The 23,775-nt window shown below is 50.7% G+C and overlaps 1 protein-coding gene and 20 non-coding genes across 21 annotated transcripts; all 21 read right to left on the bottom strand.

Moving 5' to 3' along the window:
* Positions 1 to 119: 119 nt before the first annotated feature.
* Trnam-cau (transfer RNA methionine (anticodon CAU)) lies at positions 120 to 191 on the bottom strand. Its single transcript has one exon. It is a non-coding gene; the product is annotated as a tRNA-Met (tRNA).
* Positions 192 to 288: 97 nt separating this feature from the next.
* Positions 289 to 360, bottom strand: Trnam-cau (transfer RNA methionine (anticodon CAU)). Its single transcript has one exon. It is a non-coding gene; the product is annotated as a tRNA-Met (tRNA).
* A 97-nt stretch (positions 361 to 457) lies between these two features.
* Trnam-cau (transfer RNA methionine (anticodon CAU)) lies at positions 458 to 529 on the bottom strand. The gene has a single exon. It is a non-coding gene; the product is annotated as a tRNA-Met (tRNA).
* Positions 530 to 626: 97 nt separating this feature from the next.
* On the bottom strand, positions 627 to 698 carry Trnam-cau (transfer RNA methionine (anticodon CAU)). The gene has a single exon. It is a non-coding gene; the product is annotated as a tRNA-Met (tRNA).
* Positions 699 to 795: 97 nt separating this feature from the next.
* On the bottom strand, positions 796 to 867 carry Trnam-cau (transfer RNA methionine (anticodon CAU)). The gene has a single exon. It is a non-coding gene; the product is annotated as a tRNA-Met (tRNA).
* A 97-nt stretch (positions 868 to 964) lies between these two features.
* On the bottom strand, positions 965 to 1,036 carry Trnam-cau (transfer RNA methionine (anticodon CAU)). The gene has a single exon. It is a non-coding gene; the product is annotated as a tRNA-Met (tRNA).
* A 97-nt stretch (positions 1,037 to 1,133) lies between these two features.
* Trnam-cau (transfer RNA methionine (anticodon CAU)) lies at positions 1,134 to 1,205 on the bottom strand. Its single transcript has one exon. It is a non-coding gene; the product is annotated as a tRNA-Met (tRNA).
* Positions 1,206 to 1,302: 97 nt separating this feature from the next.
* Positions 1,303 to 1,374, bottom strand: Trnam-cau (transfer RNA methionine (anticodon CAU)). Its single transcript has one exon. It is a non-coding gene; the product is annotated as a tRNA-Met (tRNA).
* A 97-nt stretch (positions 1,375 to 1,471) lies between these two features.
* Positions 1,472 to 1,543, bottom strand: Trnam-cau (transfer RNA methionine (anticodon CAU)). Its single transcript has one exon. It is a non-coding gene; the product is annotated as a tRNA-Met (tRNA).
* Positions 1,544 to 1,640: 97 nt separating this feature from the next.
* Trnam-cau (transfer RNA methionine (anticodon CAU)) lies at positions 1,641 to 1,712 on the bottom strand. Its single transcript has one exon. It is a non-coding gene; the product is annotated as a tRNA-Met (tRNA).
* A 97-nt stretch (positions 1,713 to 1,809) lies between these two features.
* Positions 1,810 to 1,881, bottom strand: Trnam-cau (transfer RNA methionine (anticodon CAU)). The gene has a single exon. It is a non-coding gene; the product is annotated as a tRNA-Met (tRNA).
* A 97-nt stretch (positions 1,882 to 1,978) lies between these two features.
* Positions 1,979 to 2,050, bottom strand: Trnam-cau (transfer RNA methionine (anticodon CAU)). The gene has a single exon. It is a non-coding gene; the product is annotated as a tRNA-Met (tRNA).
* Positions 2,051 to 2,147: 97 nt separating this feature from the next.
* On the bottom strand, positions 2,148 to 2,219 carry Trnam-cau (transfer RNA methionine (anticodon CAU)). The gene has a single exon. It is a non-coding gene; the product is annotated as a tRNA-Met (tRNA).
* A 97-nt stretch (positions 2,220 to 2,316) lies between these two features.
* Positions 2,317 to 2,388, bottom strand: Trnam-cau (transfer RNA methionine (anticodon CAU)). The gene has a single exon. It is a non-coding gene; the product is annotated as a tRNA-Met (tRNA).
* A 97-nt stretch (positions 2,389 to 2,485) lies between these two features.
* On the bottom strand, positions 2,486 to 2,557 carry Trnam-cau (transfer RNA methionine (anticodon CAU)). Its single transcript has one exon. It is a non-coding gene; the product is annotated as a tRNA-Met (tRNA).
* A 97-nt stretch (positions 2,558 to 2,654) lies between these two features.
* Positions 2,655 to 2,725, bottom strand: Trnam-cau (transfer RNA methionine (anticodon CAU)). Its single transcript has one exon. It is a non-coding gene; the product is annotated as a tRNA-Met (tRNA).
* A 97-nt stretch (positions 2,726 to 2,822) lies between these two features.
* Trnam-cau (transfer RNA methionine (anticodon CAU)) lies at positions 2,823 to 2,894 on the bottom strand. Its single transcript has one exon. It is a non-coding gene; the product is annotated as a tRNA-Met (tRNA).
* Positions 2,895 to 4,376: 1,482 nt separating this feature from the next.
* Positions 4,377 to 4,448, bottom strand: Trnam-cau (transfer RNA methionine (anticodon CAU)). The gene has a single exon. It is a non-coding gene; the product is annotated as a tRNA-Met (tRNA).
* Positions 4,449 to 4,545: 97 nt separating this feature from the next.
* On the bottom strand, positions 4,546 to 4,617 carry Trnam-cau (transfer RNA methionine (anticodon CAU)). The gene has a single exon. It is a non-coding gene; the product is annotated as a tRNA-Met (tRNA).
* A 2,535-nt stretch (positions 4,618 to 7,152) lies between these two features.
* Positions 7,153 to 9,457, bottom strand: LOC144150851 (uncharacterized). The gene has a single exon (XM_077682213.1). It carries the CDS (start codon positions 9,455 to 9,457, stop codon positions 8,225 to 8,227), a length of 1,233 nt encoding a protein of 410 aa, XP_077538339.1. The 3' UTR covers positions 7,153 to 8,224.
* A 153-nt stretch (positions 9,458 to 9,610) lies between these two features.
* Trnam-cau (transfer RNA methionine (anticodon CAU)) lies at positions 9,611 to 9,682 on the bottom strand. The gene has a single exon. It is a non-coding gene; the product is annotated as a tRNA-Met (tRNA).
* Between the last annotated feature and the right edge of the window lie 14,093 nt (positions 9,683 to 23,775).

Here is a 23,775-nt window from a genome sequence, read left to right as displayed (position 1 = left end):
AGAATGACTGCGCCACTCTGCTGGACGCTCACTGTAACAGCTGCTGCTCACACAGTCACGGGGTACAGATGTGCGACTAAAAAATTAAATTCCACCCGCAAACAAAAAAGAGAAAAACATAGCAGAGCGTGGTTTCGATCCACGGACCTCTGGGTTATGGGCCCAGCACGCTTCCACTGCGCCACTCTGCTGGACGCTCACTGTAACAGCTGCTGCTCACACAGTCACGGGGTACAGATGTGCGACTAAAAAATTAAATTCCACCCGCAAACAAAAAAGAGAAAAACATAGCAGAGCGTGGTTTCGATCCACGGACCTCTGGGTTATGGGCCCAGCACGCTTCCACTGCGCCACTCTGCTGGACGCTCACTGTAACAGCTGCTGCTCACACAGTCACGGGGTACAGATGTGCGACTAAAAAATTAAATTCCACCCGCAAACAAAAAAGAGAAAAACATAGCAGAGCGTGGTTTCGATCCACGGACCTCTGGGTTATGGGCCCAGCACGCTTCCACTGCGCCACTCTGCTGGACGCTCACTGTAACAGCTGCTGCTTACACAGTCACGGGGTACAGATGTGCGACTAAAAAATTAAATTCCACCCGCAAACAAAAAAGAGAAAAACATAGCAGAGCGTGGTTTCGATCCACGGACCTCTGGGTTATGGGCCCAGCACGCTTCCACTGCGCCACTCTGCTGGACGATCACTCTAACAGCTGCTGCTCACACAGTCACGGGGTACAGATGTGCGACTAAAAAATTAAATTCCACCCGCAAACAAAAAAGAGAAAAACATAGCAGAGCGTGGTTTCGATCCACGGACCTCTGGGTTATGGGCCCAGCACGCTTCCACTGCGCCACTCTGCTGGACGCTCACTGTAACAGCTGCTGCTCACACAGTCACGGGGTACAGATGTGCGACTAAAAAATTAAATTCCACCCGCAAACAAAAAAGAGAAAAACATAGCAGAGCGTGGTTTCGATCCACGGACCTCTGGGTTATGGGCCCAGCACGCTTCCACTGCGCCACTCTGCTGGACGCTCACTGTAACAGCTGCTGCTTACACAGTCACGGGGTACAGATGTGGGACTAAAAAATTAAATTCCACCCGCAAACAAAAAAGAGAAAAACATAGCAGAGCGTGGTTTCGATCCACGGACCTCTGGGTTATGGGCCCAGCACGCTTCCACTGCGCCACTCTGCTGGACGATCACTCTAACAGCTGCTGCTCACACAGTCACGGGGTACAGATGTGCGACTAAAAAATTAAATTCCACCCGCAAACAAAAAAGAGAAAAACATAGCAGAGCGTGGTTTCGATCCACGGACCTCTGGGTTATGGGCCCAGCACGCTTCCACTGCGCCACTCTGCTGGACGCTCACTGTAACAGCTGCTGCTTACACAGTCACGGGGTACAGATGTGCGACTAAAAAATTAAATTCCACCCGCAAACAAAAAAGAGAAAAACATAGCAGAGCGTGGTTTCGATCCACGGACCTCTGGGTTATGGGCCCAGCACGCTTCCACTGCGCCACTCTGCTGGACGATCACTCTAACAGCTGCTGCTCACACAGTCACGGGGTACAGATGTGCGACTAAAAAATTAAATTCCACCCGCAAACAAAAAAGAGAAAAACATAGCAGAGCGTGGTTTCGATCCACGGACCTCTGGGTTATGGGCCCAGCACGCTTCCACTGCGCCACTCTGCTGGACGCTCACTGTAACAGCTGCTGCTCACACAGTCACGGGGTACAGATGTGCGACTAAAAAATTAAACTCCACCCGCAAACAAAAAAGAGAAAAACATAGCAGAGCGTGGTTTCGATCCACGGACCTCTGGGTTATGGGCCCAGCACGCTTCCACTGCGCCACTCTGCTGGACGCTCACTGTAACAGCTGCTGCTTACACAGTCACGGGGTACAGATGTGCGACTAAAAAATTAAATTCCACCCGCAAACAAAAAAGAGAAAAACATAGCAGAGCGTGGTTTCGATCCACGGACCTCTGGGTTATGGGCCCAGCACGCTTCCACTGCGCCACTCTGCTGGACGATCACTCTAACAGCTGCTGCTCACACAGTCACGGGGTACAGATGTGCGACTAAAAAATTAAATTCCACCCGCAAACAAAAAAGAGAAAAACATAGCAGAGCGTGGTTTCGATCCACGGACCTCTGGGTTATGGGCCCAGCACGCTTCCACTGCGCCACTCTGCTGGACGCTCACTGTAACAGCTGCTGCTTACACAGTCACGGGGTACAGATGTGCGACTAAAAAATTAAATTCCACCCGCAAACAAAAAAGAGAAAAACATAGCAGAGCGTGGTTTCGATCCACGGACCTCTGGGTTATGGGCCCAGCACGCTTCCACTGCGCCACTCTGCTGGACGATCACTCTAACAGCTGCTGCTCACACAGTCACGGGGTACAGATGTGCGACTAAAAAATTAAATTCCACCCGCAAACAAAAAAGAGAAAAACATAGCAGAGCGTAGTTTCGATCCACGGACCTCTGGGTTATGGGCCCAGCACGCTTCCACTGCGCCACTCTGCTGGACGATCACTGTAACAGCTGCTGCTCACACAGTCACGGGGTACAGATGTGCGACTAAAAAATTAAATTCCACCCGCAAACAAAAAAGAGAAAAACATAGCAGAGCGTGGTTTCGATCCACGGCCTCTGGGTTATGGGCCCAGCACGCTTCCACTGCGCCACTCTGCTGGACGCTCACTGTAACAGCTGCTGCTCACACAGTCATGGGGTACAGATGTGCGACTAAAAAATTAAATTCCACCCGCAAACAAAAAAGAGAAAAACATAGCAGAGCGTGGTTTCGATCCACGGACCTCTGGGTTATGGGCCCAGCACGCTTCCACTGCGCCACTCTGCTTTTTTTTTTCTTTATTGCCGGTCTTCGACAGTACAACAAAACACTTCAGGTACAGAGGTAAAACTAACAATGAGGCTGCCGTGCCATCATAGGCCGGCGTTGTCTTTTAAAATTCCCTAAGCGCCGTAAGAGGTTCAACCCTTGACAGCCACTCAGGTACTGTATTCTTTGCTTTTTGACATTCCACGAACAGAGAGACGCTTTCTCTAAACATCTGTCGCGTCGGTCGCGCGTCTACATCACGATTGAGCCAGGCCATTCGCGAACGCCAAATACTGTGCAGGCCAAGCAACATGATAATGTCAAATGGAACCCCGTCTTCACTGCCTATGCTCAAGAATCGTATGCCATGTGGGCTCAGAGGAAAGTCCTTTCGAAGTGTCCTTTGGAGGACATCCCACAGAAATACTGCTGCCCAACAGTGGAGGAAGACATGTTCCACCGTTTCCGGCTGTTTGCAAATGGAACAGTCGGTTCCCCATGGCACAGAGATTACCCTATCCTTCATCCAAGTCGCCACTGAAAGCGTACCAGTGTGTAATTTAAAGAAGAAGGACTTTGCTCCGGGTGACACTTCCATTCGCTTCACTCGTTTCAACACATCCTGCCTTGGCCCAGCACAGTATATTGCTCTATACAGTGGAACAGGGAATACTACATCGCACACATCCTTATACAATTTTTTCCGCGTTACATTGGCCAAATATTGCATCGAAAACCGGGCTAGCAAAAATTGGTATGACAAAACAATCTCTCTAAACTATCCATAAATACCCCCAGGCATGCTGCGTGAGGAAACCACAAATTCGGGTACAGCACGCATTAGTCGAACTTGAATTACAGTGCGCAGAAAAGGGTCTTGTATATCGCGCAAAAACAAAAATCGGTTTACAAGTTGTCGTACAAACAGGTGCGTAAGCCCTAAACCCCCATCTCTGATTCTTCTAAACAAGTTTGTTCTACTACTCCTTTCCCAATTGGACCCCCAAACAAAAACAGCAAATACGCGATGTAGCTTCTGGACATTCAAGCGTGAACAATGCAGTACTTGCATAACAAACCAAATCTTTGCAACAAAAAAGGGATTACAAGTTGTGGCTTTCCCAAACACTGACAAACCAGTTGCTTTCAGTTTTTCCCCCCTCTCCCTCAGTGCCTGCACCTGTCCGCGCCAATAAGGCTCACTGTCGCGATAATATTCTAAGGGGGCTCCCAAGTACTTTACCGGGGTTGTGACCCAGTTAAGATTAGCATAAAAAGCAGGAGTGGACATCCATTCACCGTGCCAAAACCCCAGGCACTTTCCCCAGTTCACGACACTGCCTGTGACCTCACCAAACCGCTTCACTGTTTCCACAGCGGACACCACACTGCGCCACTCTGCTGGACGCTCACTGTAACAGCTGCTGCTCACACAGTCACGGGGTACAGATGTGCGACTAAAAAATTAAATTCCACCCGCAAACAAAAAAGAGAAAAACATAGCAGAGCGTGGTTTCGATCCACGGACCTCTGGGTTATGGGCCCAGCACGCTTCCACTGCGCCACTCTGCTGGACGCTCACTGTAACAGCTGCTGCTCACACAGTCACGGGGTACAGATGTGCGACTAAAAAATTAAATTCCACCCGCAAACAAAAAAGAGAAAAACATAGCAGAGCGTGGTTTCGATCCACGGACCTCTGGGTTATGGGCCCAGCACGCTTCCACTGCGCCACTCTGCTTTTTTTTTTTTTTTTTTTTTTTTTTTTTTTTTTTCATTGCCAGGTTTGCACTTTACAACATAATACATGCAGGGTTCAACACATGAATGACACTAAACTGAAAAAAAAAGAAAAAAAACCGCCACCAACCCGACCAGGGCTGGCGTTGTCATTTAAAAGGGTTTTAACGTTGCCAGTGGCTCGACACTTGAAAGCCATTCCGGCACACATTCATGCAATTTCTGTTCTTCTATATACCTTGAAATATATTCCCCGAAATACACCCGCGACGACCGAGCGTCTACATCGCTGTAGACATAAGCCGAGCGTGCTCGCCAAATACTCTGGAGGCCCAACAACATTATCATGTCCAATGGCATACCGTCATCGTCATCCACTGCCAGGTAACGGATTCCGTGTGGGCTCAGGGGGAGCTCCTTGCGCATAGTCCTCTGAAGAACGTCCCAGAAGAAAACACCTTCCCAACAGTGTAAGAACACGTGATCTACTGTTTCTGGCTTTTTACACAGTGTACAGTGCGTACCCCACGGAACAAACAGGCCCCTTTCTTCCATCCATGTCTTTGTGGTTAATGTGTTGGTGTGAAGTTTAAAAAAGAAAGACTTCACCCCTGACGGTACTAACATTTTCTTCACGCGCTTAAGAACGTTTTGCCCAGGGCCTCCAGCGTATAAGGCTCGGTACATAGGAACAGGAAGGATAACGCTACATACATCATTATACAATTTCCTCCGTGTAACAGTACTCAAATACTCTTTTGAAAAACGCACGCTCAGAAACCTCACCGCGTCGACTACTTCCTTTAAATAGCCATGGAGACCACCACTCATGCGGCCGCTCGTCACAACAAAATTGGGCAGAACTCGCCCGAGCCGCAACTGACAGACAGTCCTCAAAAAAGGATCGCGTACATCGCGAAAAAATAAAAACCTGTTAACAAGCTGTCGCACGAACAAGTGGGTCAGCCCTAGCCCACCTTCCTGAACTCGCCTGAAAAGATTTGTTCGGCTACTTCTCTCCCAACTTGAGGCCCAAACAAACACCGCGAACACGCGGTGAAGTTTCTGCACATTCACTCGCGAACAATGTAGAACTTGCATCACGTACCACAATTTGCTGACAAGAAATACGTTGCATACGTTTGCCCTTGCGAACATGGATAAACCAGAGCCCCTCCAATTGTCAGCCTTCTCGCGCAGCTCTTGAGCTTGCGCACGCCAATATGGCTCACTGTCTCTATAATACTCCAGTGGAGTGCCCAAGTACTTGACGGGATGAGTAACCCAATTGATGTTGGCAAAAAACTCTGGGGTTGTTGGCCAATCGCCGTGCCAGAACCCGACACACTTTCCCCAGTTCACCAGGCTTCCTGTGACAACGCCGAACCTTTTCACGATTTCGACTACGTGAACGACACTTTCCTTGTTGTGACAAAACACCGCGACATCGTCCGCATAGGCAAGAAGTTTCACTTCACGCGTATGTAAACGGAAACCTCGGATCTGATCGTTCTTTATAATAGTTAAACACAACATTTCAATGTATATGCAAAAAAGCAATGGGCTGAGTGGGCAGCCCTGGCGTACCGAACGTTGCACGTTAATGGGCGCTCCCAGTGACTTGTTTATAATTAACCGCGTCGTACACTTGTGGTACGCCAGGGTCACTCCGTCTCTAATGACGGCTCCCACTTTGATGTGGTCCAAAATAGAGAGCAGAATATCGTGTGAGACGCAATCAAATGCCTTTTGAAGGTCTAGTTGAAGAAGTGCAACGGCATCTCCAGTGGCGTCACAACACTCGAGTACACACCGCGCGGTGTGTATGTTTGTTGTGATTGTGCGTCCTTTGATGCCGCACGTCTGGTGCGGTCCAACAAGGGTTGTGATAACTGTTTGCAGCCTTTGCGCGAGCACCTTCATAAAAACCTTGCAGTCTACGTTGGTCAACGCTATTGGTCGGTATGAAGTGACAGACTTTAATTTTTCAGTTTCCTCTGTTTTAGGTATCAAAACTGTGTGCGATGATGCATACGATGGTGGAAGGGTTTTCATTCGGAATGCCTCATTAAACATTGCCGTTAAAATTGGTGAAACCTCGGCTTTGAAATGCTTATAGAAGGCCGCACTTAGCCCGTCTGGGCCGGGCGACTTTCCAGGGTTTAAATTATCTATAGCTGCCTTCACTTCTTCAACAGATATGGGTTGTTCCAAACTGTCTTTTGTTTCGTCCTCAAGAATTGGCATGCAGCTGAGATACTCCCTTCGAAAGGTTTCTAGATTACAGGGCCGATACGCGAATAACTGTTGGTAATATTCAAAGAAAAACTGGTGGATGTCCTCTTTTTTGCTTGACGTGCGTCCTTCCCATTCGATTTTATCTATCGTGTTTTGTCGAACACGTGCTTTTTCAATTCCAAGCGCCCGTTTGGTGGGCGTTTCCCCCATCGCTAATCGCTCAGCTCTCGCACGAACGAGCGCTCCGCGATAGCATTCTTCGTCCATTAACTCAAGTTGATGTTTCAGTTTCCCTATGTCATCTTTAAACACACCTGGTGTTTTCCCTTCCTCTATAGTTAATCTTTGTAGAGTGTGACGTAGCATCCCTTCTTTCATTTTTTCCTCGTATCTTATGCAGCTTGATCTTTCGATGGCTTTAACTTTAATTGCTTCTTTGAATAATTCCCATTGTTCTCCGATTTTATTATCCTCGTTTTTAAATTCTTCAATTTTTTCCTTAACTGTGTCGGTGAAGATTTCGTCCTTTAAAAGTTTAGCGTTTAATTTCCAGAGGTCCCACGAAAAGGTCGTTTTTTGTTTTCTGGGCCCGACGCTACATTTAACAAGGCAGTGATCTGAAAATGATACTGGATGTACACTATATGATTGGCATTTGGGGATTAATTCAAGCGACACATAAAATCTGTCAAGCCGCGCGTGACTCGTTCCCTGAAAGTGGGTGAAGCGCACGTCTCGACCGTTCTCAAGGCATTTTGCCACATCTACCAGCCCAAACTCGTCGATAAGTTCGGCCAGCAAGTCCGTACTTGCGTCCTTGTAAGGACTGCTGCTTGTCTTGTCTTGCGGGGATAACACACAGTTGAAATCTCCCATCATTATAATTTGCCTCTCGTTAGTGAGGTATTGACGTAGAGTGCGAAAGAAATTCTGCCTATCCTCTCTCGCGTTCGGTGCATACAGACAAATCACACGCCATTCAACGTTATTCAACGCGAAATCACACACAACGAAACGACCAAAAACACACGATCGAACACTTTCAACCTCCAGGCCTGAATGCTTTTTCAGAAAAAGCACACAGCCTGCAGAGTTTCCTACAGCATGACTGACACACGCAAAATACCTGGCCGTGAAGCGCTGCACCATGCTCCCGGTCTCATCCTCCCCTTCAACTTTCGTCTCCTGCAATGCCACCACGTCTAAATCCTGCTCAGTAAGTAGGCGGTGCACCTGACTTTGCTTCTTTTTTGCTGAGAGCCCTCGAACGTTAAGCGTAGCAAAGGTCAACTGAGCTTCAGTAGGCATTTAAACAAAGACGAGGTGTGGAGGCCGGGAGCATGGTGCTTACCGTTCTCGTCACGCCGTCGCTAGGCGTGTCCGTCCGCTGTTGGGCCTCCCGGAGGCTGTAGTTGTCCCGGCGTTGTATCCGGCTGTTTGTGGTCGGCCTGAACTTTCGGCCGTAGTCGCAGGGACGACCGCCGCGCGACTGCCGCCTTTTGCGGCGGCTCTCCGGTGCCACCTTCTTCCACCCCCTCCTTGTGGCCGGCCTCTTCGTGGGACCGCTTGGCGGTCGCGTTGACGCTGCTAGCAGGAGAGGCGACGTTCGTTTCCATCTCGTATGGCTCAGTTGCATCCGTTGTGACTTCCACAGAGGGGGCGTCAACACCGCCTTCCGCCTGTTGGACAGGCAAAGGTGGGAACGCCTCTGTCGGTTGCCGGCCGTTGCCTGGGTCCTTGAGACCGTCACCGCTGGGTCCACCTGGAGCAGTCGACGCCTCCACCGTCGAATGCTCCCCCACACCTTTCGCTGCTTCCTCAGCTTCCGCTGTGTCCATAAGCAACTCGATCGAATCCTCTCTCTCTGTGGACCCGGTCACATTCGCGTACGTCTTGACGCATTGCTCGTCTCGGTGTCCGAACCGCCGGCATCGGGAGCAGCGCGGCACCTGGCAGTCCCTCCGTACGTGGCCGGCGGTGTGACAGCGCAGGCACTGCATGGGACGACCGGGGGCCACAACGAGAGCCAGTTCACCTGCCACACGAATTTGGTGGGGCAAGTCGTCAACCTTCAGTCCGGCCTTCAGCTTGAGGAGCACGGTGCGGGTGGTGGAACCTTTGTCGTGCACACCTTGTACTCGCCAGCGTTCCCGGGTGACTTCGCTAACTTTGCCATATGCCGCAAACGCCGCCCGAATGTCTTCGTCCGCAACACCGTACAACAGCCAGTGAAGTTTCAATTTCACCTCTTGGTCCTGCGGGTCGATGACCAGGCAGCGCCGTCCCTTCACTTGCAGTTCGCCGGTCGCAAGCATCTTTTTCGTCGCTTCGGGGCTGTTAAACGTCACCGCCCAGATGTGGTTTATCTGATATGCCCCCAAGGCAACTACCTCGGAAAGCATACCAGACTTGGCCAGCGTGTCCCTGAAATCTTCTACTCGAAAAGGTCGAGCGCGCACGTCACCATGAAGAAAAACTGTGTTTAAAACGATACGCCCGGTAGGCAGAGATGGCAAAATAATCTGATACTCTTCGTTATCATTCGCGTCAATCCTGTTTCCGCGGCTAGGCTGCGCCGCAATTGCCGCCCCTTGGGAGCACATGACCCTACGTCCTTTCACTACGGTGGCCGGAAGTAGAATGACTGCGCCACTCTGCTGGACGCTCACTGTAACAGCTGCTGCTCACACAGTCACGGGGTACAGATGTGCGACTAAAAAATTAAATTCCACCCGCAAACAAAAAAGAGAAAAACATAGCAGAGCGTGGTTTCGATCCACGGACCTCTGGGTTATGGGCCCAGCACGCTTCCACTGCGCCACTCTGCTGGACGCTCACTGTAACAGCTGCTGCTCACACAGTCACGGGGTACAGATGTGCGACTAAAAAATGAATTTCCACCCATAAGAAAAAAAGGGGGGGGAGGCGGAGGGTGTGACTAAATGGAGAATACTTGAGCCACCTTAGGTTTGCCGATTTTATTTAGTAAGATCAGTTGGAAATTGCAGAGGATGCTTCGACAATTGCGCTCGGAATGTTTGTTTGCTCGGAATCAACCATTATGTTGAGTAAGATTGATTGTAGGGTTTAACGCGCCGACGGAACGCAGGCGATGAGGCGCGCCGTAGTGGAGGGCTCCGGATTAATTTTAACTACCTGGGTATCTTTAACGTGCACCGAAATCTCATGCACACGGGCGTTTTTGCCTTTCGCCTCCATCAGAAAAGTAGCCGCCGCGGCCGGGAATCGAACCCGCGACTTTGTACTCAGCAGTGCAGCGCCTTAGCCACTGAGCCACCGTGGCGGGTGTGTTGAGTAAGAGTGCCTAAGAACTTTACTAGAGGGTGGGTAACCAAACCTTGTAAATAGTGACCGAATACGCCTATCTTGGACAAGTCATAAGTGCTGATCCCTATCATGAAAAAAAATTACCCGCAGATTCCAATCATGAAAAAAAAAATTACCCGCCGAATAAACATGTAGTAGGCGGCTTTTCGTAGGAATTTTGATATCTGAATATCAAACTTTCTGTGTAACTTAATATCTGGTATATGTGCAATCCGTTCTTTCGGTAATGACGTAGGGGGCAGAAACTTGGGGTCTCACTAAACGACTTGAAAGGGAACTTAGATCGGCCCAACGGGCTTTGGGAAGAAGAATTCTAGGAATAATGCTTAGGGGTGAGCAGCACCTGCGGGGAATAGGGAACAGCTTGTGTGGAAGATATTCTAGGAGAAGAAAATGGGCGTGGGCGGGTCACGTTGTGCGCATAAGGAACAACAGGTGACGGTCTGTTTAAGTTGACATAGTGGCTGCCAATACACTGTAAAGGCAACAGGGATCGGCCAAGGGCTCGATGGAGGGACGAGCTACAAAAATTTGGGGTAAGGCTGTACTCAACTAGCACTCAATAGACTTGGATGGAGATCATCGGCAGAGGCCTTCGACTTGCAGTGGGCACAACCAGGGTGGTGGTGCTGATGCCTCTTATTGCCTCCTTGTCATATATGGTGCATTCAACAAACGCAACACTTGCTGTGACAGGTTTAAAAACAGCAGCCTCGCTTATGCTGCATCGGGAACACAAATGGTGGGAGACGATGTAAAGTAGTCATTCATTCAGGTGGGTCAGTTTCCGCTCGGTAAATTTACATTCAATCAAATAATCACCGGCTCTAGCATTGACATCAGCATGCCTGACCAGCATCTCAACTATCCAAACACAATGTAGGCTAAGCAGCATGAACATGTCATAGGGGCACGCCCCCTTCGCTTTCCGTTGGACAGATGTTTAACGGAAGAATGAGAGTTTACCTGCAAAAAGAAAAAAATAATGCACCCCACCGTCTAACTATTACGATGGTTGAACGCGAAGCTTTCTTGTGATGGATTATTTGGTCGGCCAGTGTCACATTGCGACCAGCTGCTGCTCTGGAGGTACACCCCACTTTTCTAGAATACCCGCAGCAACTCTCGGGTTTGCACTCCGTAGGCCTGACGTTTGTGTTTGCGGCGCAGATCGGTGCATGCTTCTTGGCGTTCAGTGATCAATTTTTAATGATAGTCTTTCTTTGGCTACTTACATGCAGAAATTTGGTATGTCCGTCTGTCTGTCTGTATGTCTGTCTGTCTGTCTGTCTGTCACGTACAAAAACATTAAAAATTTTAGAAGAAATGACAATATTAATTAACGCTAATATTCAACAATACTAACCCTCAAATATTTCGTCACAATTTCACACACGCGCAGAAACAAAGTCAGCGGCAAATAACGCGATAATAACTTTTAGATCTTTTATTTCTCTGTGCTTTGTAGTCAGTCATTTTCTGGGTAATTATCTTGTTTAATTACCTTTTTACATTTTTTTAAATCCCAACATCCATTTTCAATGTATTTTATTTACCCGTTATACCTAGGTGGAACGGGAAGGGTTTCAGTTCATGAGCCCGTTTAATAAAGTCTGTCTCTGTCTGTCTGTCTGTCTGTCTGTCTGCCTGTCTGCCTGTCTGTCTGCCTGTCTGCCTGTCTGTCTGTCTGTCTGTCTGTCTGTCTGTCTGTCTGTCTGTCTGTCTGTCTGTCTGTCTGTCTGTCTGTCTGTCTGTCTGTGACTTAATTCAGCACGTGCGTCGCAACAGTCTTATACAGGGTGTCCCACCTATCATGCACCAAGATTTAAAAAAAGATCAATGGCGTTACTCGAAGAAAACCTACTGCATAATGTTTGCAGTACTGTGGAAAAGCGGACAGTAATGTTTTTCGTTATAAGACTTCAATAATTAATTGTCATTAATTATCTAACTCGAGAATTACTGTCCTAATCACTGAAGTGTCGATGAGGCACTTGCAGGTACCCACGAGGGGCATCTAGGTGCGGTATGTTCCGCAACGAACTAATTGCGTACTTATTTATTCTGAATGATAAAGAAAACCAACGAAATATGAAAAATACCACGTGACGGTGCTTCCGCTCGCATTGTAAAGCAGCGTTCCCAAATAAGCTGATTGAAAGCAACTGCTTCGCCTGTCACCCGCCCGAAGAGACATCGTATCACCTTAATAATGGCATGCATGGAAGGAGCAGCAACAGCAAGATTCGCGGGGCGCGTGTGCCGATGAGGTACAAACTCGGTCGCGATTTCTTCTTCTTTTGTTTATTTCATTCTGGCTAACTCAGAGGCAGTCTGTTTGAGGGCATTGCTTTACGATGCGCGCAGAGGAGCCGTCACGTGGTATTTTTCATATTTCGCGGCTTTTCTTTATCAGTCAGAACCAATGTGTACTCAATGTGATCTAACACGTCCAGTGTTTCAGTCTCTTCGTTCAGGGTCGCGTCTATACGGGTGCGTGAAGGGCGACTTTTACTACGAGTGATTTCACTGTAAGTCGGTTTGAACTGTGGGTCAGGTTTTTCAATTTCATGCCTTCTGTAAGGTCGGTCGAAAGCGCTGCGTAACGATTTGGTACTTCAATTGTGGTGACATTCTGTTGGTGACGTGAAGTAGCGAGTTGTAGAGTCTGGCGTTGTCGCATCTGCTCTGTAGTATTCCGCTTGGTGGGGTCACAGTGGAAAGGTAATTTGATGATTGTTCGTCTTGCATATTCCACAAGTGAACTGCGATGACGTTGCCTCCGCCACTTCTGCAGCAGTATATGGGCATGAAGCCGTCATATTGTTACGTGGTGGCAGGACAAAGGACGTGAACCATGAGATGGGCGAACAATGTATTCTCACTATTTACAAGATGTCGGCCATAAGACCGAGCCGGCGCTGGCCGCGCGCCTGCCCTACTTCTTCCTTGTCCTCATCCTCGTCATCGTCTTGTAACATTACCCCGCCGTCGAGGGAGACCGTCCCGGTCGAGGCCTTAGTAGATGAGCGAGTGCAGTGAGTACGAACGATGAAATTATAATACACAGTGAATACGTCGTTGCCACCACGGTGAGGATGAAGAGCTTGGTGAACACTGGCCCCAGAACACCCATTCCCGCCGACGTCATGAAGCAATGTCCAAAGCCCTTGAGAAGACGCGCCGGCGAACGCGGCAGGGGGATGGCATTGTCGTCTTGTCTGGTCGCGTCGTCTTGTCTGGTCGCGGCTTCTCACGTCTTGGCTGATTTCAGCTCGTCATAGGCTGAGGCTCGGGCTGGGGAACAGATGCCGTGATGGCTCACCGGGGCTGGGGCATGCCGACGCGTTCCAAGAGCCTGGAGAAGATCGCTTCAGGAGTCAAGACGGCGAGATGCTGTGAGCCAGGATGAAGGTGATTACCCCGCACCTCCACCAAACATGTTACGTGGTGGCAGGACAAAGGACGTGAACCATGAAATGGGCGAACAATGTATTCTCACTATTTACAAGATGTCGGCCATGAGACCGAACCGGCGCTGGCCGCGCGCCTGCCCTACTTCTTCCTTGTCCTCATACTCGTCGTCGTCTTGTAACATTATGTCCGGGGCGGAGGCATTTGTAACAGTACACAACAGATGGCTGGTACTGGCGTACGTGAAGCACGCATCCATAGTAGCACATGAGAGGAGGTGGATCGGAGGGTCCACTTAGTGTTTCAAGACAAGTGCGCCTTTTTTCCAAAGCAACGGGCAGCAAACACGCAATGCGTAGCGCACTTCAAGTCTTGTAAAATGGTGGCCGGGTCTTCTCCAGCACCCACGCCAGAAACAACGTACTGTCGAAGATCTGTGCGTGAAGAGAGGTAGGCATGCACGGGTACAGTCAGATCGTTAGAGACCTCAATTGTTTTCAGAGATTGTAGAAGGCTGACATCTCCCATACTATGCACCCAGACGAAAATGGTGTTCGTGGGGCGGTGTAAGGAAAAGCCCTTGAATTCCCTTACATGAAGGTACGCTGAATTATGCGATTAAGGGAGCCTAGACATGCCGAAGTTGCACTTGGGCTGGAGTATCATCTTGTATGATGAGTGGGACGACATGGACTCCGGCGGACGAGGATTCGTACGAGGTCGTTTACACCCCCCCCCCACCCCCCCTTCGTGAGACGGCGATGTTTTTACCATCCTGAGATGGTAGTCTGGTAGCCTTTTGGAAGCGGTTGACGCCTCAGGCTCTGATGATGACCGTGGTGTCTGCGCTATTACGTCCATCGGGCAATGATCAGGAGGCGGCACAGTTATCACCTGAGACGCCGAGGTTAGCCGCTGTTCGGAGGTCTGCGCCATAGTGCCCATCTGATAACTTCCAAGTAGTGGAGAGGTGACTTGTACAGGCACTGCAGCTGACATATTGCCGCGAACCATGGATTGTGTTTATTTATTTTTTGCTTTTGCCGCCCGGCTCCGCCGGTCTGTGTTATCTCTGTGCCAAGGGAAGCGCGTGTTCCATTCTTTCTTTCTGTGCCGCATGTGTTATCTGTTGTGATAGGGAGAGCATTCCGATCTTATGTGAACAGCCCAGAATAATCTTCTTGGATCTACAATGTTCTAGATGTTAATCGACGGTTCGAGAACAACGCACGCCGAAAGATAAAAAAGCCTGCAGAGCAGACGCCGGGGTATTCGACTCGCCGTAGCTCGCATGCGTACTACGCCTCTTTGTTGACTGCTGCTTTGCCGCCTCGATATTCTTTGCGTTGTTAGGGGAGCACAAGTTCGCTCCAATGAATGAATTTATTGTCAAGAAAAAGGAAAGGAAAGACCACCAGCAGGCGTAAATTGTCACACCTAGGGGTGGACACCGGAACGCTCCAATAAACGTGTTTTCCTCGAAGACAACTGCGTCGTCTGTGGCTCCGTGACATCTGGTGGAGGAGCTGGGTACATGAACCCTACGCCCTCGTCAAGCCAACAAGCAAGTCCCACTCGTGCCAGCCGCCGACAACAAGGTCTTCAGCCGGAGTTTGGACTGCTTCCAGATAAAGTGAAGAAAGAGGACGTCGTGACCACCACCATGATCAACGCAGGCACCAGGACCATCGCTCCCAATCCTGCCCTTGTTCTTCAGCAACCCTGGGAGCCCCCATCATTTCATGGGTCACCTTCGGAGGACCCCGAAGACTGGTTGGAGCAAGTCGAACGGGTCAGGCTGCTCAATCGATGGGACGACGCGGAGACACTGAGGAAGTGTTCGTCTACCTTGAGGACTCAGCACGGATCTGGTTCGAAAACCATGAGAGCTCCCTAGAGTCTTGTAACGATTTCCGAACGCAATTTTTAACGACGTTCACCACGGTTGTGTGAAAAGAGCGGGCCGAAGTCTTCCTGCAGACGCGGACACAACACCCTAACCAAAGTGTTGTTGTGTTCGTCGAAGAGATAAAGAGGCTCTTCAGGCGTGCTGACCCGTGCATGGCGGAAGAAAAGAAGTTACACTTCTTAATGCGCAGTGTGAAGGAGGAATTGTTTGCTGGACTTGTCCGCAACCCGCCCAAAACCGTCGCCGAATTTGTGACCGAAGCCAGCACAATTGAGAAGGCTCTTGAAATGTGTACTGAGCAGTATGACCGCAACTTTGTTGGAGCGGCCAATGCGAACTACGTCGAAAGCATGCCGATTCCGGCAGACAGCCTACGTGATACTATCCGCGCAATAGTAGGAGGAGCTGCGGAAACCTCCCCACGCCGCCGCAGCCGCAAGTCGCTTCCCTTACCGATGTGATTATGGAAGAAGTGCATCAAGCGCTGGGAACCTCAACGACGTCAGAAGCAACCCGCGAGCCGCAAGCCATGTCCTACGCAGCTGCTGTTCGCCGGCCTCGCCCAACTGCGCCTTACCGTCACGAAACTCCGGCGCCCTCTGTCGCCGGCCCGACCACCTGCGGTGCAGTCCCCCTCGGACTACGTCGATGCGGCCGTCTCTGCGTAGCGCGTCATGTAGTCTGTCGCTACGACAATCCACTTGTTCTTCGGAATCGTGACGAAGAGCGACCTAGCCGTCCAGCAGCGTGCCGACCCCGACTTACGCGTCATAATCGACTACCTCGAGGGATGCAACGTTGCCGTTCCTAGGACCTTCAAACGCAGCTTACCAGCATTCAGCCTGAGAAACTCCGTCCTCGTGAAGAAGAATTTCAGCATAGGAACAAGAGCGAATTACCTTCTTGTCATCCCCGCGGACCATCGTGACGACATTTTGGAAGCGTGCCACGACGACCCGTCTTCCGGACATCTCGGCACAGCTCGCACTATTGGAAAAAATCAAGACGATGTACGACTGGCCCCGCCTTGCATCGGACGTCACCCACTACGTCCGGAGCTGCTGTGACTGCCAGCGACGAAAAAACCCGCCCGCATCTTCCCACGGGGGGAACTCGAGTAAATGCGTCGCAGAGTGGTGGGGGTATCGCGTGAATGTTGCGTAATTGGGTATGGTTTGTGAATGCTTAATTGTTATTTCGTCTTTATTATTCTTATTTATTGAATGAAGGAGAAGCGAAGGCAAGGAGTGTAAAGTTAGTCTGTCTTTATTGCTTGGTGCCGTCAAGCAAAGCGTCAAGTCAAGCGAAAGCCAAGCAAAGACGCCCTTGACTGAATTCCGAACGCGCGCTCCGCCGCTTATATACACACCGCCCGCGTTCGAGGGAGAGGAGTACGGGGGAGAGACGCGCATGCGCACACTTCCGTACACAAGCGCGCGAACTTTCCACGCACCCACCATGCCGTTATCACGTGTACACGTCCTGCCGCCGTTACTGTTGAGCGCGACGCAGCGCACGGGTAGCTACGACGCATGTGCGCACAGACGCGCTCCCCCCGCACCGCCGCACCTGTTGTTGAGAGCGAGGAGGGTATGGGGGAAAGACGCGCACCTGCGCCTCGACGCGACGCGCATGCGCAGTGAGCGTGTGGACGGCGCCGACAACATCGACGAGTGACATCGCGAGCCTAAAATGCTCCGCACTTAAAACGCCGCCGATGAGACCCGCCGGACTTTTACAGCCAATTGCCGTCCCATCGAGGCCCTTCCAACAGATTGGAATGGACCTTCTGGGCCCGTTCCCTACGTCACAATCCGATAACAAGTGGATTGTCGTAGCGACAGACTACAGGACGCGCTACACAGTTACGGCCGCTCTTCCTAGAGTGACTGCACAAGAAGTCTCGAAGTTTTTTATTAACCAAGTTGTGCTGCGACATGGAGCCCCTGAAGTCCTAATCACGGACCGCGGAACAGCCTTCACTGCGTAGGTGATGCAAGGAATCTTACGCTACAGCAACACGGATCACCGAAGAACGACGGCGTACCACCCCCAAACGAACGGACTTACGGAACGTCTGAACAAGACGATCGCGGATATGATGTCTATGTACGTCGACGTTGAACATAAGACTGGGGACGAAGTCCTCCCGTATGTCACGTTTGCGTACAACACAGCGACCCAGGAGACCGCGCAGATGACACCGTTCGAGCTCGTCTACGGAAGACGGCCGACTACAATGCTTGCCGCCATGCTGCCGCACGTAGAAGACGACGACCTGAACGCCGACGTCCAAGGATGCCTTCAGCGTGCGGAGGAGGCCCGCCAGCTCGCCCGAGTTCGTATAACGGACCAGCAGCTGGTGGATGCCGGCCGCTACAACCTCCGACGCCGAGCCGCCGAGTACCACCCAGGGGATCGTGTGTGGGTTTCAACTCCCATCCGACGGCGCGGACTGAGTGAGAAACTTCTGCGACGGTATTTCCGACCCTACAAGATTCTACGACGTGTTGGCCAACTTACCTACGAAGTGATCCCCGATGGCGACTCCGGCACATCACGACGACACACGCGGCCCGAAGTCGTCCACGTGGTTCGCTTAAAACCTTTCTACGGACGATGACGAACTTTTACTATTATTTGTTCGGTCTGTCACTTATGTTAGCATCGGGTCGATACACTCTTAAAGGGGGGGGGGGGGGGGGGGGTAATGCCGCGAACCATGCATTGTGTTTATTTATGTTTTGCTTTTGCCGCCCGGCTGCGCCGGTCTGTTATCTCTGTGCCAACGGAGGCGCGTGTTCCATTCTTTATTTCTGTGCCGCATGTGTTATCTGTTCTGATAGGGAGAGCATTCCGATCTAACGTGAACAGCCCACAATAATATTCTTGGATCTACAATGTTCTAGATGTGAATCGACGGTTCGAGAACCACGCGCGCCGAAATTTAAAAAAGCCTGCAGAGCAGACGCCGGGGTACTCGACTCGCCGTAGCTCGCATGCGTACGTCACTTTGTTGACTGCTGCTTTGCCGCCTCGGTATTCTTCGAGTTGTTAGGGGAGTACAAGTTCGCTCCAATAAACGTGTTTTCCTCCAAGACAACTGCGTCGTCTGTGGCTTCGTTACAATATCAATCGTTGGTAGCGACGTAGCTGCTGTTGATGCTGCGCCGGCTTCCATCTTAGCCCGATGTTCGGCACGGAGACGGTCAAGGCAGCCGAAGCCTAACCGCTGTGCACTTGGCAAGATGCTCAGCGGAGTGGCCGGGGGGCGCCACAGCGCCCTCCGAACGTGAAGCTTAGGCGCCAGATGGTCGCGTGTAAATCTCGAAGCAATGACAGTTCGTTAACAACCCGTGAAGAACGAGAAAATCACCAGAGTGGGGAAGGGCTCGCATATTCCGATGTGAATATTCATTTTAAGTGCCCACTCAAACATGCGCTAATTTAAACAAAGCGATAGCAGAAATTGCGAATCAAACGTACGTCAACGATGCGGAAACTATATTAGCTCGCCTTCAATTTTTTTCTTAGCCGCAAATTCAGTGTTCTCTCTATTGGCGGTGAGCGCGACCACGGGCGGCGCTGCGAAGCGCGTCTCCGTGACGTCGGCTTATGGACTCTTGCATTTGTCGTCTGCTTCACTCGGGCTCGCTCTCTGCTGTTTCGTTGCGCGCGGTTGACTTTTGATGCTTGTCCGCACCAGATTTCGCCTATGCGCAACTTTCTTTCTTAATAAAAGACTTAAAATCGCATAAGCCAGCTCAAGGCATGATTTAAAGTATAGTTTCTGATACCGCACCGGTAGAAACATTGCCGGCGTCACCCCATTACAGCGATTCCGGTCCTGGGCGGAGCGCGAAGAGTCAGAGCTAGGCGTCAGCTTCTGTATTCGGCAATCTTTCGAACAAAGGTAACAGCCACAGTCTCACAACAGACAAGCGCGAAAATGCATGACCAAAACAAATTCCAAGCATTAGGGACTGTCGGATTTGGCCGAAGGCATTACGATTCCAGGGAATCTTATGTAAGGTAAAACAGATTTTTCAACCTTGCCTAACGGTCGAAATTATTGTATCACGTCACTTTACGTTGTCACGGCATGAAAGTGCGCCGGCATGCACTATGGGCGCAAAAAAATGTGGGTTGATTTCCAAATAGCCTACTGTGTGTATAGGCGCGTGCTGGTTTTATACCAGGCTTCCAACGAGTCTGGAGGCTAACTGAGCCAAATGAGTCACCTGTATGGTGTTGCGACCGAGTGGGGGCACCCGATCCGAGCTCCGTGGCCTCCGACATTGAGTGTTAGCGTGTATGATGCGAGCGGCCAGCCGCTGTTGCAGCCGTGAAGAAGTCCAGAAGCCGTAAGCTAACGTAACTGTTTACTTCGTAGCGAGAGGTGAGCCGAAGCCAAAGAACAATGCCCCGACGGGCGAGGTTACAATACAGGACTCGAGCAGAGTAACTGCATGGATTCGCTGCTCATGCAGGAATGGATTACAGCGCTTGGGCAGCTGCCTCCTGCGCTGCCCAGGGGGCGCTGCGCAAGCGGCTTCCGGGCAGTACTTCCGGGTAGTACAAAGCTGCGTGGGTCCCATAGGATCCCGTGTTGACAGAAGCAAAATGAGCTCGACGCTCCCAATTATTTTGCGACGTGGTCACCAGCTCATCCCCGACGTGTCCGATCTATTTCAGCGATCAACTTGGCATTAGGGGAAAACGCTTTGCAGCGCTAAACACGTTTACAGCGCCGACGAAAGTGCCGGGACCGTGACGGCGTCTGCTACTCGCAGGTTCACCGATAGATGGTCGTACGAAGTGAAATTTCTAGTTTAAACTAATACTCTAGGTGACAAAGACTTCTAAAAAATAGCCGATCAAAAAAGAAGAGTGACGCAATCGGCGACGATCGCGCTTTAAAAAGCCAACGAGTCCGGCGTACCGCAGGCTCGCCTACTGCGGTCCGCCGCTCTTCTGCGTACCTGCACACTATGCGTGCACTTTCATTAAACAGTGCTCGTTTGCGTCGCCGTTACGAATACATGGTGCAGCGTTAGCTTGCCGTTTTGTTGCGTGTCTCAGTGACAAAATGCCGCGACCGTCAGAAGCGTGAAATCTGTTTTGCGATTTCGAAATTAGTGGCCGTTAAGCAAAGTGGTCGGGCGAACTAAGAGACCGCTCGCTTTCCTTGTTTGCTCTCATTTTACTTAATTACGCTCTTGCAGCATACAGTCCCAGTTCGCACTTAATAGTCTAGAATGAGGGTCAGCAAGGGCCGAGTTCCATGCAGCCGACACGGCGGAGGGCTGGACGGCAAATCGGGTGGGAGGAGGAGGGGGGCTTTGAATGCAAAGAGAAAAAAATTCCCCGCATTTCCCCGAGGGGAAGAATGTGAAAGTGCGAATGCACGAGTTGAATTTGCGCGGTTCGGTAATGTTCGCGAAAGAGAGATCACACACACACACACAACTACAAAGAAAGAAAGATGCATTTATTCACAGACACCTATTTGTGTTGTCGTTGTACTTGATTGCTAGAGCGGATCTCAGCTTTGAAATTTCGTGTCAGTACTCCTTTAAGCGGGTGCATTGGCCCTTCTCACGCCCGATTCCTGGCCAATCCCCCACGTGGGTATGTGCCATGTCAGCGGCCAGGCAGCGCGCGCCCATCTCCCCCCGTTGCCAAGGAAGACGAGGAGATTCCTGGCCAATCCCCCACGTGGGTATGTGCCATGTCAGCGGCCAGGCAGCGCGCGCCCATCTCCCCCCGTTGCCAAGGAAGACGAGGAGCGCGCGCACCCGCAGCTGTTGCTATGCGGACGGCGGCGGACGCTTCAGGCTCGCTTAAGTGCATTCGCACTTAAAAATTCAGCGAATTTCTAATAATATTAAGTGTGAATACACTTTATAAGCGACCCCAAACCATCCACCGCCGGCGTCGGCGGCGTCCGCAGTGCTCCTCTATAAAAAAAAACAGCATCCGGCGCCAGGTTTCGATCCGCGGACTTTGCGGCCGCAGCGCGACGCTCTACCGATCAAGCCACGGACGCGACGCTGATATCAGTGTTGACGCGCCTTATATCTTTAACGCATTCAAACTACGTCGTCAGCGGCGTGCGTTGGCGACTCAGCGGCGTTATAGCGGCTTGATAACTGCGTGGTGTACACGTGATACTACAAACCCGATGGAAGAGATGGAAGAGAAGGCGGCGAGGCGGTGGGCTGCGGGGGCCGAGCGCAAGCGCCGCAAGCGGGCCGACAACCGTGTATTCGCACTTTCACATTCTCCCCCTCGGGGAAATGCGGGGGAATTTTTTGACAATAATCTGGCGAAGTGTGAAGATAGGGGGGGGGGGGGCAATTCAACTGGAGGACGCCAATTCTCGAGCTGTTCTTGTCTCGCTGTCTAACTCCATTTGAAGTCAAAACTGGCGTCTCCATGCGTGTCGGCGTTCAGATTCGACGACCCCTGCACTAGAAAACCAACACAGTCAGTGATGATCGTATGTAAATATTCAGTGCCCCGCACCGTGTATGCGGCTGTGTTTGTTATGCTGTGTTGCAAATATTAGAGAAAGAAGAGGTGGCTATCGGCAGCTGCCCCCCAATATCATCGTCATTGTGCAGTTCCATCCGCCATTAAAGATTCGCTCACGTCCCGCGGTCCTCGCTTCGGTTCTTCAACAAAATGGTGCCGTGACCAGGATGGGAATACCGTAATTACCCGATTCTAACGCGCACCTTTTTTCCGGAAAAATAGGTCGAAAAATCGCATGCGCGTTAGAATCGGATACGAAACCGAATTTTTTTTTCGGTTTTTTTGCCAGGAAAATCGGGTGCGCGTTAGAATCGGGGGCGCATTAGAATCGGGTAATTACGGTATCTACACAGTTGGAGAACGGAGTGTGCGGACCGCCATCAACGATGACGCGAGTGACACGGCTGCAATGGGACTAAACGGTGACCGCTGACCACGGGCCGCAGGCGGACGTGACTACCCACGTATCAATTGAGGGCTCACCAAGCAACTAACGACCAGGCGCCCTCACCAACGCTACCGAACGGACGCCTGCGGGGACCAACGGAATCAACTGCTTCGGTTTCTTGCCTACCATGACTGTTCTCGACGACCTACAGATATTAACGACGCCGAGCATCGACATGGAGGCCCTGTCCGAACGAAGAAACCTAATCCGGAACGACGCCACCACACTGATCAACGATATAAAATCACGGATGAACGCCGAGGCGCCATCAATCGGTAAGCTAATTTGCCTCAAGAAGAGCCTGATGGAAAAATATGAAATACTTAAGAAACTGGACAATGAAATTGAAGAGCTCGTCGAACTGTATGATTTAGAAAAAGAATATGAAGCCGCCTATGAATTCGAAGATCTTATCCTGTTGACCAAATTTAGAATGGAGCGATTGTTCCCGGAATTACAAAAGCACTCTACCGGTGACACTGTAAAAATAGCCCCGGAGGAAGAGGACGGTACCGTAAACATCAACGAATCGGCTTTGCAGAACGGTCACCTTCTAAACAGAAACAGTGATTTGACGATGCCTTTGAAAGAAGCTCATCAGGAACCAAGAGTCACCCAACCAGCTTCTCTCTTACAAGGAATTATCGCACCAACTGACGATGTAGAGGCAGCCATTTCTGTTGACAGCTCAGACAATTTCGCTCCCAACGATGAAGTTTACCGAACTAGACATAAGAGTGGGGGCACCGCAGTGGGGGCACCTCACCAGTCGTCTCGTTCGTGCAGTCTTTCCGAGGCGGGGAGATCAGCGCGCCAGGAACGACCTAATGAAGGCCCATCAAAACTACAGGCTAACAAAGTAGCACATCATAAATATCGACAACCTAAAGAAAACCTAGGCTCGCCGATGGAGACACCTGATAGATGTTGTCATCACAGCAGCACAACTTCCACGGGGATTGGGTTGGCCAAGGCACAACGTGGCGATCTTAAGACCCCGGTGTCAAAACGTAAAAAGCGAATCAAGGTTATGTGATGTTATAGAAGTACACATCCCTGCAGGCAGCGGGCGTGTGATTTGGGGCATGTTTTGCGTCCTTTAATAGCGCTTAATTTGTTTATTTGGCGCTATTGCCCCACTTACTCGCTAGCATACATGTACCCTGCCGTTCGTAAATCATGCGGCGTAAAAAGTTACGCAAGAATCATTTAGTTTGTGAAAATACGAAACAAAATTTCCACTCGTTTCAAGGGCGGTGCCAGGC

Source organism: Haemaphysalis longicornis, unplaced genomic scaffold, assembly GCF_048455015.1.
Source record: "Haemaphysalis longicornis isolate Haplotype H1 unplaced genomic scaffold, Haemaphysalis longicornis Haplotype H1 scaffold_80, whole genome shotgun sequence".
In the NCBI taxonomy this organism is placed as follows: Eukaryota; Metazoa; Arthropoda; class Arachnida; order Ixodida; family Ixodidae; genus Haemaphysalis; species Haemaphysalis longicornis.
Note: the sequence above shows the minus strand (reverse complement) of the source record. Positions and strands in the feature narration are given on the sequence as shown.